General features: G+C 37.5%; 1 protein-coding gene across 6 annotated transcripts in view; it reads left to right on the forward strand.

Moving 5' to 3' along the window:
• Positions 1 to 12,170, forward strand: part of ARHGAP21 (Rho GTPase activating protein 21) — a 125,372-nt gene that overhangs the window by 41,354 nt on the left and 71,848 nt on the right. For all 6 annotated transcript variants that reach the window (XM_068934559.1, XM_068934564.1, XM_068934563.1 and 3 more), the window contains one exon: positions 7,897 to 8,079. In XM_068934559.1, coding sequence (XP_068790660.1) covers positions 7,897 to 8,079 — 183 coding nt within the window. The remainder of the gene's footprint in view (positions 1 to 7,896; positions 8,080 to 12,170) is intronic.

The raw sequence follows: 12,170 nt of genomic DNA on the forward strand, positions 1-12,170 counted from the left end.
TTTTTGGTTTTCTGTATTTGAGCTCAGGAGAAAAAAAATCAGTTCAAATGGAGGAGCATTTTAAGGTGAGGGAGGAAAGTAAAGGTTACCATAGGTAGCCTTCAGCTTTCCTTTTGAGGCCTTGGGCAGTGGCAGAACGGACATGAGCATCAACTGCTTTGCTTTACAAAGCAGCTTTTCATTAACAGTGGAACACAGTAGGGAAAGTTCAAGCTGTCTAATAAGCTGAATGTGTGGAGGCTTTTTTTTGTTTATTTTCTGCTTTGTGCCTTGACCCTTTTGAACACTGAAATGCTTTATCTTGAAAATACTATTTCCCCTTTGAATGACTGTGTTTACTAGAACAGTAGCTGTAAAAGTACACCGAAGTTCTCTTCCCTCTGTCTTCCTTCCACCACCAAGCCAGCTCTGTGACTTGCATCATGCACGGCAGCAACGCACGTGTCCTTTTTTCGGGGCCTCACAGCCATTTGCTGAGTTGGCACAGAAAGAAACTTTGTTTTGAACAGCTGCAGATTTCCCACTTCATGCTTTTTAAGTCTTTGCATATCGTTTTCTTGAGCCTTTTTCCTAACCTGAACTTGATTTGAGAATATCATTTATGTATTTCAACTGGGTTATTCAATTCTGAGATACGTTTTAAAGTCTGTGCTGGTATGTTCCCTGATCTGTGTTGCAGACAGAGTCACTCTCTTCATTAACTGGATTAATAGGCTGTTTTAGGCATGTATTTCATCTGGGTGGTTAGCTGCCAGGACTTCCTCATAGTGAATACCTGAATGCACTCAACGACAGTTCCCCCAAAACTGACTTGCTGTTGTGGCCGCTTGGGCTGACCTCCAGCACAAGAAAACATCCAAGCAATCTATCAGAACACTAAGAATGTGCCTCCTTTGAGGGAGATGCCTTGGGCTGTCGTCATCTTCCAGAGACCTTGGTTGATAGTGAAGTTTACGTCTTTATTTTCTTACCCTTGCTCTGAAACCTCTCAGCTATGGCAAGACCTATTAGAGGGCCGAGGGAGGGAGAGCTTCTTAGAGAGCTAGCCTCCATGCCTGTTGGGACTGCTCAGTGCCGGGACTGCCAAACCAAGGTAAAGGCCAAACGTTAGCCACGGCATTCCTCAGCTCTGCCCTTAGTCTTCAGGCATTCCCAGTAATTTATTTCTGTTTTACTCACAGAACTTGTGTTCTTTGATTTTGAAGCCATTCTTTGCAGTAACTTTGTCTCTGTCTAGAATCATGAAGGATTCAGATCTTATTTCAGGGAGTCAGTTGAATTCTTTAGTTTCTTTGCCTTTATTATCCTTTCCAGTTACTGCATCCTCAGCTGCGTCTTAAGAGAAGTATTAGCACTGGTGTCTCAGCAAATGTCCTGCGCTTCACACACACAGACGCATGCATGTGCGCATGCACGTGCCCATACACGCACCTGCAAGAGATGAGTGGGTCCCCTGGTAACTCTGAGAGCTGACACTTTCCCTGAGTTGCAGGGCAGGAGGAATCCTCCTTGGGAGGCTGAGACTTCCTGCCTTCATGAAGAGCTGCTGTGTGAAGGAACAGCTGGGCCTCTGCCTTCCCAAAGCTGTCTTTGGCTATTAGCAGTGGCCCCAGTGAGAGGGCCTTGCCTGGACCCATTTTATCTATTTCTGTGGGTGCCTTCTACTAAATTGTCACGTGTGAAAGCTCCTATTCCATTTATCTCCACAGCTCAGCCTTTTCTTGTGGTGAGAGCAGTTCTGCAGCTGTTTGATCTTGTGAGCTTTGAGGACCGCTTCACATCATCAGTCTCAGTTTCAGGTGTTTCATGGGAAGGCAGCCTCCGGTTGATATCTACTGAACACAGGCTCAGCAATTAATGGTACCAGGCAACCAAATCCTTCCTGCAGCTTTCTTGAGTATAGAATTGCACTGAAGTAGACAGGATGAAGTTAGGCATCTTCTCCTATCTCTTGCTTTGAAGTTCTTGCTACCGGTTACTAGCTCCAAGCATGATCCATTGGGTGGGGTCTGTCTCCCCATGGCCAATTCTACAAGAGACTGCAGAGAGGCTTATAGATGTTTTGGGGCAAGAAGAATATCCCACTGTGGTACGTTTCCACGTCTCGATTGCCTGGCTCTTCTGTTCAGGGTATGCTGTTACGGTATCACTCCAGTAGATAAAGGCTCGTTCATCCTGAACTACTTTCACTCCAGTTTGCTATATTTCTAGTTTTAGTGAAGCGCTGTTAATAAAAAGCGTGTGTCAGTATATAGTTGTCAGTATGTAGTAAATGTCATAAAGCTAGTATAATATACAATTATATAGCCATATCGTATATACTGGTGCGTAGTGTATACTATATTGTGAAGTTTTAGCATTACAGTGATTTATATCTACTTAGTAAAGTTCAGTTTGATGTCTGGACAGGAGGTCATTCTGCTTAGCCGTGTGCAAGTAATGTTTGTATTTCTAAAAGATAGATGAGAGAACAAATGAACTTTCTGATTAAATCCGAAATCACAGGAATGCTTAATGATAGGGTTTGAACATGACTGGAAGCCTAGTTTTAACGGAGAATATATACACAAGAGGGTCAGTGAGTATATGTACAGTCTCTGAAATCAAAATAATTTTTTGAAAAAGCAGTATTTAAGACAGGCTTTGCATACAGACTTGCTTCTAGCCTTAAGGCTATCTGACATCATCTTGTGTGGAGAAAGAGACGCAGAGAGAGAGAGGTTGCATGGAGATGCTACAACATGTATATCGATGAAAGTAATTCATATTCATTATATACCTGTCCCTAAGCTTAAATCTATACATAAATTACACGGTAATTGGTAGTTGAATTTATTTTACCTTGTTACTTGTTTGGTGTGAATAGTATCTTTGGAGTAGTGTGCTAATGCTGTGTTTTCAGAAAGATGGCAATCCTTAAAACTTCTGATAATGATGAACACTCCAATTTAACACTCAAAAGTACTGAAGTACTTGGGATTCTTCATTAATAAACTACACAGGCTAGTTTTGGTGTTAGTGAAGAAGGGAGCAACTTCTTTGAATAATTAGTATTATGCACGTACTCCTACAGATGTCTTTGGGCTCTAACTTAAAAGTTTCTTACCCCGTCTGTAGAATGTATAGCTGTTAAATATTTAATTGCTGTTTTTCTGAGATTCTTTTGCAAACTTTAGATGCCTTTGGTACAGTGTCAACTAGCATCCAGGAGTGGGCATCCAGGATTTTTGTGGGTTTCCCTATACCTCACTAATTTGACAGACTGTATTTCTGACCGTCACTGTGGTTTTGGAGATATTAATGGTTATGCCTTCTATAGCTACATTGAGAGGACAGAAAACAGTGGAAGACTCCTTTGGGGGAAGGACACTGTCAGTACATGCACTGCCAAGTTATATCTCCTGCCTTCATTTTTATCCTTTCCAACATCCCTCCTTACCTATTTAGGGGAAAATGATAGGATTTTTCTAGCATGGAGATCATAAGTTGAGACAAGCGGGTATTTGATACAGCAGCTGAAAATAACAGTATTATGTAGGTCTTGTGTTTGCTGCATTCCAGTTTTCCTTCTGATCCCTTTACAGGTTTCTTTCAAGAAGAGATGAGCATGTTAATGAAGCTGAAAGTGACTGATCTCGTTTCTTTTTTCCAAGGATAAAGCTATGTCCTGGAGAGGTGGAGGATGAATGTGCCAGATGTATCAGCTTCATGTCAGTAATTACTTTTCTTCAACTGGGAATGATTTACATATCTATAAGATGCTCCTTTTTCATTCCAGTTGGATTTAAAGACACTAGAAATATCTCACCGTGGGCTGAGAGCGTTTAAGTACCTGAGCACGGTTTGGTGTATTCGGTCTTAGCTTAGTCATACTCTTCATTTGCAGTGCTCGTTTCAGCAGTCAGACAGTATAGCACTTGTGACTTTGCATGAAGAGCAGTGAGAGCTTTCAGCCTGTGTGTTCAGCACTTTCCCAGCAGCTCTGTCTTTCTTCAGCTAGATAGTATGAGACTTTTCTCTGGGTTAGTGACAGGTTTAATGGAGTACTGCTTGAATAGACCAATACTGTAAACGTATATTAAAATAATCATAAGAAGAAGAAAATTTCTTGCCTGTAAGTTTTCTTCTCCGGATTTGTGGTCTTTACAAATGTAACCTGTCTCCCTTGAACCCCTCCACTTATGAGCTTGAGGAAAACTGAAAGGAAACGACTCATTCTTCTCCTTGTGAGCGTGATCCCATTTTTGAGGTAGTACTAAGATAAAACATTGTGTGAGCTTATGTTTGGGTGCTGGATATACCCGTATGGCAGATGAGGATGGCAATAATGTATTTTAAAGAAAAGGGTATTATATAACCTTTTCTTTCTTTGTGTCAAAAGTCTTTCTCAGATGATTCTTAGGGGAAGCATTACAAGTTTTAAGATCATACAAGAGCATTTGAGGTGGGAGTGTTTGTTTTTTATCATATTGTTTTTATCATACAGTACATTTTCCTCATTATTCATCATGTCTCCCAGGACTGAGGAAACCTCTGTTCTCCAATGGATTGAGCTGTTACTCTGCCTGAGTCACTTGTGTGCAGGAGTCCAGGTCTGTGACCACAGAAGAAAAAGATACGGGTTGGGGCACAGGTGGTCCTCTAGGCGTGATGCCTTTTTTTTTTTTTTTTGGCCTTCTCCTCCCCACCCTCAGTCATTTCCTAATCAGATGGGTGTACCACAAAGTAGAATTCATTTTTGAGAGAGAAAATTATTATTACTTCATTTGGCTGTTAGCTTCTGGCAGAGTGATTTCAAATTCTCTGCGTGGTTGAATCTGAAAGGGTCAGTATCTTGTTATAATTTCGTTTGAAAATCATCAGTGGGAAAATCTGATTATTTAAAGAAGCAACCCTTACTTGTAGTGAAACCTGCCGCTGCTCTGTGAATAACTAGATTTTCTCGCCAGTATAGGCAGATTTTTTTCTCCCCTTCTGTTGCCTTAGCCAGAAATGACATTTTTATTTCTCTCTTTCCTTTCTAAAGAATCTTTTTTGCTTTTTGCCACATAAAATAAGATCAAACTCTTTCTAGTGGAACAATGTTTTCTCTTTGAAATTGCAAGTTTAATAGGGCAGTTAGCCAAGTGATGGATACTTGGTTACAAAAAATAGGAAAAATAAATGACCTGATACAAGAAATATCACTGGTTTTAAGCAAGTCCAGTATTTATTACAGCATTTGGAATGTACTATTGGAGTCTCAGGGTGATCTTAGGGATTAAAAACTATGTGTAAAATCCTATTTGGCTCTAGCTTATGTCAGTAGTAACTAAAAAAAATATTATTTGATGGCTGTTGAATCAGTAAAATGTGGTGACATCAACCAATTTTCTGGTGGGCATCTGTCCATCCAGCAGAACTGCTATTTCAGGTATCCTATTTCTTGCTAGACTAGCTGGAAGTTGAACATACTAAATGTGTTTGAAGTAGATGCTGCTTATTGAGACAGCCTGTGCTTATTATAGCACAGGTATTGATAGATGAGTGCACTGGTCTATCTTTTTGTTTTGTCTGTTCTGTTTTAAATATAGTTTTAGGCTTCACAAAATGTACTATGGGCCACACTTACAATGACACTTTTCTTAATTTATTTGTGATTTTTTTTTCTATTTTTTACTTTTTTTAAGACTAATATAATGGAAAATTACTGATTTTTTTTTTGAGATTTATACTCTTGAAATGTTATCATTTACAGGCCTCAACAGTATTTGCAGATTTTACTTAATTCTCTTCGACAGTGTGCTAAGCTCCCAGTGATTCATGTGGATCTTGAAGGTGCCAGCTATTTATTCATGGATGTTTTCATGGCTCTGAAAAGAGGGTTAAATACAATAGTGAAAGCAAAGTACATATTTTACAATGCACTTAAACATCTGTTGTATGTCATTGTGATTACATGTAACAGAAAACAATGTTTGGAGATACTTTGTGAAGAAACCTCATATGAAGGAATCCTGAGGGGAATGTTGCTTGAAACTTTTTTTTAGTAGCCTTGGATTCTTCACTCGTTGAACTTGATTTTATGCATTTTGAGTACTGAATCTATAGAGATATTCAGTGTTTTATTGAATCAAAAATTCAGACCTTTAGTAAGGAATATCACAAAATAATCTTTAATTTGTTAGACTTTATGTGAAATCAAAATAAAGCATCCATTATATAAAATATATTTTTCATTCTCTTGAAATGCAAATAAATCTTCTCTAAAGACAAATCACCTCTAGCAGATGAGATATTTGTGCTCATAACTTCATGACTATCAGTTTTGTTGGGCTCAAAAGTAAAACCATATAGGAACTCTGCCTTCAGTAAGACATTCTTGCCTGTGTTAATCAACGTCGTCTGATCCTTGCTTGCTGTCTTGCATCCTTGTTTTGTTTGTGGTTTTGGAAACTTTTCTTTTTCCTTTTTAAAGCCTCCTCTGAAAAGGGATATTTCTGGTGGGTGTACTGTGGTGGGACATTTCACAGGGTGACTCAACAGCTGTCAACTCTGTTTTCTTTATAATTCAAATTCTTGTTCATACGGTGGCTGAAGGTTGCTGTTTCTGAACATGTTTTGCATTTATTATTAATATTGGCCTTTTCTGTTGTATTGTTGGTAGACCTTGCAGGGGGTCCAAGGACAGAATGGAGATAACCTTTCACTTCTGGCATTCCCTCTCAGGAAATAATGATTTGACTGTGAAGAACTATTTTTATAAATAGCTGTTAGTTCAGCATCTTTCATAAGTGCCAAAAGTTTACATGAAATTACAAGGAAATCAGAGGTTCTTTTCTTGCTTAAGTGAAGTGCTGCATCTCCCACTCCTCAGACCTAGTGAAGTTTAGGATGTCTGTATATCGAGCTCGGCTACAGAAGGATAAGATTTCTATTAATTCTGTCTGAATACCCTTTGAATAGGCTATAGACTCTGGTATCTAAATTTGTTTCATGCATCCTTGATTTCATACAAGTCATACAGTTTTTGCATACTTTCTTTGTGTAACTGCTGCCTTTGACTTGAAATGTTGTATATGATAAGGCATTCACATTGGACATTGAAATTAAAGATTACCTTTAAGGCTTAGGAGATAAATATTTTCATAACAACATATTTCTTGAGCCATACGTATATAAAATTACCTCTAAAAATAGCTAAAATGTAATTGTTCTTACTTCTTCATGAGAGGTGGGATTGTAGTATAAATGTCCAAGGAAAATAGACTTTTGTACTCATGTATTTAGAGTTGGCATACTGAATGTTCAGAGGAAGTAGCTCTCTAGGGATGAAAAAATATAGATGAAGCCTATAGAAGAGATGACTAGAGAATAAATATGTAGGCTGAAGAGGCTGAACCAATTGCATATGCTCTTCAGTTCTCTTCAATTGTTTTAAGAAGAGAAGATAATAGTTCACAGAACCATATTTGAATTTTAATTCAAGAGAAGAGAAATTGGTTAGGTACCTTTATGTAGTTGCGAACTCTGTATGTCCAGAAATGAATCCCCAAAGACCCAAAGAAAGTATCCTTATGCTTGTATCTAAATAAACTTTGGAAGCGAATAAAATTTACGAACTATACTTGTTTTTCTGAGGTTCGTTCCAACCTTTAACTATTGTATATTAGGTTCCTTAGTATGTAGCTTCACTTAAAATTTAAGAGTAATTCTGTACGTGATATGGCCAGAGGTGTAACACTGTAGGGAGTGCTGCTTTATAATACACATTGATAAAATATTGATAATTGTAAAATTATTTCATAGTTCTTTGGGGGAAGAGAAGTTATATATTTTTTCTTCAGTGCATAGCAATATTTTAAAAAAAAACCAAATTACAATTTCTGTCTAGTCTCTTTTTCTCTTTTATTTTAGGCTTCAAAAAATAAAGATGGAAAAGAGCGGAGTGAGGCTGTATCACCATCAGAAGAAGAAGAAGCTTTCTGTTGGCCTGGTCCAAAAACTGTCGTGTTAAGGAGGACATCTCAGGGTTTTGGCTTCACCTTAAGACACTTCATAGTTTACCCTCCAGAATCTGCCGTTCAGTTTTCTTTTAAAGTAAGTGAAATGAGGAATGAAGTACTTCTTATATATAGTGATTTATTATACTTTTAATGGTCAAAATAACAGTCTGCTTGTAAGCAAATGTTTTTATACATGTATCTTACACAGATAAAGGGTACCTTGCATGTCAGCTGGGCAGGCTCATTTATGATGTTATTTGGTAGTAGCACACAGACCTGTTTCACTCTAAGGAAGTGCATCCATTCCAGGAAAACTGAATTGACTAAGTATAAGCTCATCCAAAACAAAAATATTTGTTATCATAAGTAAGAACAATGGTTATTGTAGAATATGAAAATATTTGTCAGTGCAGAATTTTTTACTCAAAGCCAGTGTCATTAATCTGTACACCTTTTTAAAAAATATATATATAAAGGATACTTTAGGAGTGAGGGCTTTTTTGGTTTGGTTTTTTTTAGTGTTCAGAAGTGGAAGTTTATTGTAGTGTCACCCTAAGAGAACAGCCATAGGGGAAGCAAACTCAGAGTTTACCATAGTATCTAATTGAGTAGGCTTAAAATTAAGTATTTTAGAAAGCCATGTTTTGTATCTATATTCTGTTTTTTCTGCTGAAAAGAAGAAGCATCTTGCAATTCCCCATTAGTCAAGAGACAAGTCATAGTGGCACGTTGAGAAAATGTAAGACAACTTCCCTAACGTAACATGTTTTAACGCTTTATTTCTATTTATTACTCTTATTTAAAACAAGCATTTTAAAATGTTAAGTAGCCAATTGGTCTGTCTTGCTCAAAAGTTATGTGTGAAGTTCAGTTATGCCACTGAACCTTTTGAAAGTGGCTTTAGTGCCCGGTGTTGAGAACAAGTCTGTTTAATATTGACAGAAATTTGAATATTGAGTAATTTCCCCCCCCCCCCTCCAGTGAGTTCAAATGACCATTGCTCATTTTAACGTAATCAGATGTGTGAAATCTCATAATATATGCCACTACTGAGTTTCCCTTTTGCTTTTCCAGTCAGGCAGAGGAATAGTTTCATATATTCCATAGATGAGTGGATGCTAATTGATGCATGTCTCACTGCAGGAGTCTTTAGCTCAAGTCTTCTTTTTTTTTTGCTTCTCCTCAATGACTATAAGATTCCTTTTGAAGCAGAGAAAAGTTTGTAGGAGAAAGTTGTTTCAGTTAATTTCAGCTACTCAACAGGCACTTGTGTGCCCAAGTTTTTTCCCCTGACACTGAAGCTAACCAGAGGTGAAACTATCAGCAGTACCAGGTGATCCCAACGTTGCTTTGTCCTTCAACACAGGTTATAGAGAGTCAGCCAGGAGCAGTCTCTGGTTAAATTCCAAAATGAAATAGAGGAAAGAGAGGGGGGAAGCAGTAGCTCGGCAAAACAAATTACTTGCACTTGTCAGCATCTCCTGAGAGCCACCCCTGCTTGCTTTTCAGTGGGTGAAAATAAACAGCGTGAGCAGGACTTAACTTGTTAACTAAGAAGTGATTGGATCAGTTTTGTCCTGAATGCATCTCCAGATTTCTATGAGCAAGAATACCCTTTTCACTTTTAGAAGGAGATATGCACAAGGGCAAGTGAATTAAAAAAAAAAAAAAGAATTTGTAAAAGAATTTGTTTTTTCCCGCTCTTCCTCCTCCCTCACATCTGGTAGTTTCTGATGGTGGGGGGAGGAGGGAGGCAAAGAGAGTCTAGTGAGTCTGATACCTGTTAATCCCAAGACATATGTCTCATGAAGATCTAGGCCCCCTGTTTTTCAGCAAGAAAATGCTTAGCACCTTTCTTATCTCTGTTCCTTCTCTGATTCGTTAGCATCTGGTTTATTCATATTAGTTTCTGTCTGTTTCTAGAAAGAAAATCATGATATTGCTGAATAACTGTAATAGCTTTTTTCAGAGATTCAGCTACCTTATAAGATGATATGGTTCAGGTGGACAGAGCCCTGGTCGTCATTTTCATCACCTCTGTAAATTGACCTGGACCCTTATATTCTCTCCTCTTACTTTTAACATCCCTGTGGTGGTAGAAAAAAAGAACAGATCTTCAAAATTTTTAATCTTGGATGTTTATAGTGTGGCTTCAACAGATATTTTTGTACCTAACAAAAATAGGTACAAATTTTGTTAAAAAGAACAAAATTCACCTATAATCAACCTGATATTGGTAAGGAGCAAATCTGCTTTCTGCTTCATTCTTATCTGAGCACACATCATACTGGTTACTAGCTGATTACAGTCCTTGTATGATGGAGTCCCCGTAGACTGGAGATCTTTGTCAAATTCAGGTTATTGTACTAAGTTCTAATACCTTTCATGGTTCCTGCACAAAACAACTAATTTATCTGCAAGTCAAGTGACATATAAAGGAAAGGTGAGACTTACCAATATTTAAACAATCCTGTGTAACAAAAATGAGTTCTCTTGAATGGTCTTGCCTGTTTCTCAATTTAATCTTCGTTAATTAGCTATTATGATAGAAGAAGATTATGGAAGAAAGTGTTATATGGTAGATCTGTTGGGAAGGACAACTCTGTATTAAGGGTCACACAAACCTATGTGAAAAGTGATCCTGGAAACTGAGACTGCAGTTTAACAGAAGTTTTATTTTCGCAAAAATACTTGGCTATGTTGGTACACACCAAACTGAATTGGGGAATAGATCCAAACTGAGAAATAACTCATCATATGTCCTTGCTTACCATGCCTCCTTCCCCTGAAGAAAGCAGAGGGGTATTATGTGGAAGATTTCCAAAGCTAATATTGCAAAAAGAAGCCTGAATTATTCCATCCTCTGAATGTCATATATGCTTATTAGGATTTGTTAGTCAGCAACACACGTTTTTGCTTGCAAAGTGCATCTCCAAGTTAAATCAGTCTGGTAAGCTAACAAGTGAAAGAAAACCTTCACTATAAAGAACGTATAGAAGCAAAGTGTACTAACATTTTGGAATGTGTAAGAGGTAAATGTAGGAGAGAAGTTAATTCCAAAACATTTGCGTTGTAAAGCATTCCAGTTTTAAAGGCTTGAGCTCATTGGCTTGGTACCATGAAAAACTAATGTTTTGCAGCTGTGTTTTATGATAGAGCTTTGCATTCCCAGTGACAAACTTTTGCAGTACTTCATAAATGGTAACAATTCTACATTAACTGATTTCACTGTGATCAGTTTTTTTGGTAGCATCACACAAGGTACTCGCTTTCCTAGGTGTCACCCATAGTTTCCAGAATATGAGCTGAAATGTTCAAAGTCCTAAAGTTGTTTTTTACTTGGTAGATTGGGTGGACACTCGAGACATGCAGATGTTAACCTTGTCTAATTCTTTGCTGCTGTTATTTTGGATCATACTTGAAAACAGACTGAACTAGTACAAGGGTTCAAGGGATATAATGATAAATTTCAGCAGTACTTCACTACTAGTATGGCATTTTTACCCAGATTGTTGATATGCTGTTTGCTGTTTCCAATGTTTGGGTGATAACGATAATTTTCAGGGCTTTTTAGAAATAGAATAGATATGAGATCTCTGTTAACTCCATCTTTTTTTAAAAAAGTTATCTTTGCATAGTATCTTTTTACAGCTCCAGCAGACATACTGGTAATTTCTATACTATTGTAAAGTTTTGAGGTATAGGTTATACTGAATTTCTGTATGTCACAAATGAAATGTATTCCAACTAGGAAAGACTACTCAAATATTTTCTTCCTCTCTCAAATAGTTTACTCAGATCAGTGTGCAACTGCTTTGAAAATATGAAAGAGAGAGTGATTTTTCTTTAAATGCAAAAGGTCTAGAAAATTGGATATAGTCCATTTAAAAGTGGGAGAGAGTATACAGGTGAAGATTATTTCTGTGCTTATCTCCTTTTTGCTCACTTCCTTCAGGATGAGGCTTTTTTAATTAGTTGAGGTGAAATGAATGGTTAGAAATACTTCCAAATAGTATGTATTAGTCTAAGGAATTGTATTTAAGTTGAAACTTCACTGCTCCATAAAGTCATGATTCAAAGAGAGCACATTTTTCTTTATTTTAACTTGTTTAACATTGCAGTTTCTAAATGGTAGAATTTTGGTGAAGAAGGGAGTAGGCATGATCTTTCAACAGCTCCTCATTC

This window comes from Struthio camelus, chromosome 2 (genome assembly GCF_040807025.1).
Source record: "Struthio camelus isolate bStrCam1 chromosome 2, bStrCam1.hap1, whole genome shotgun sequence".
In the NCBI taxonomy this organism is placed as follows: Eukaryota; Metazoa; Chordata; class Aves; order Struthioniformes; family Struthionidae; genus Struthio; species Struthio camelus.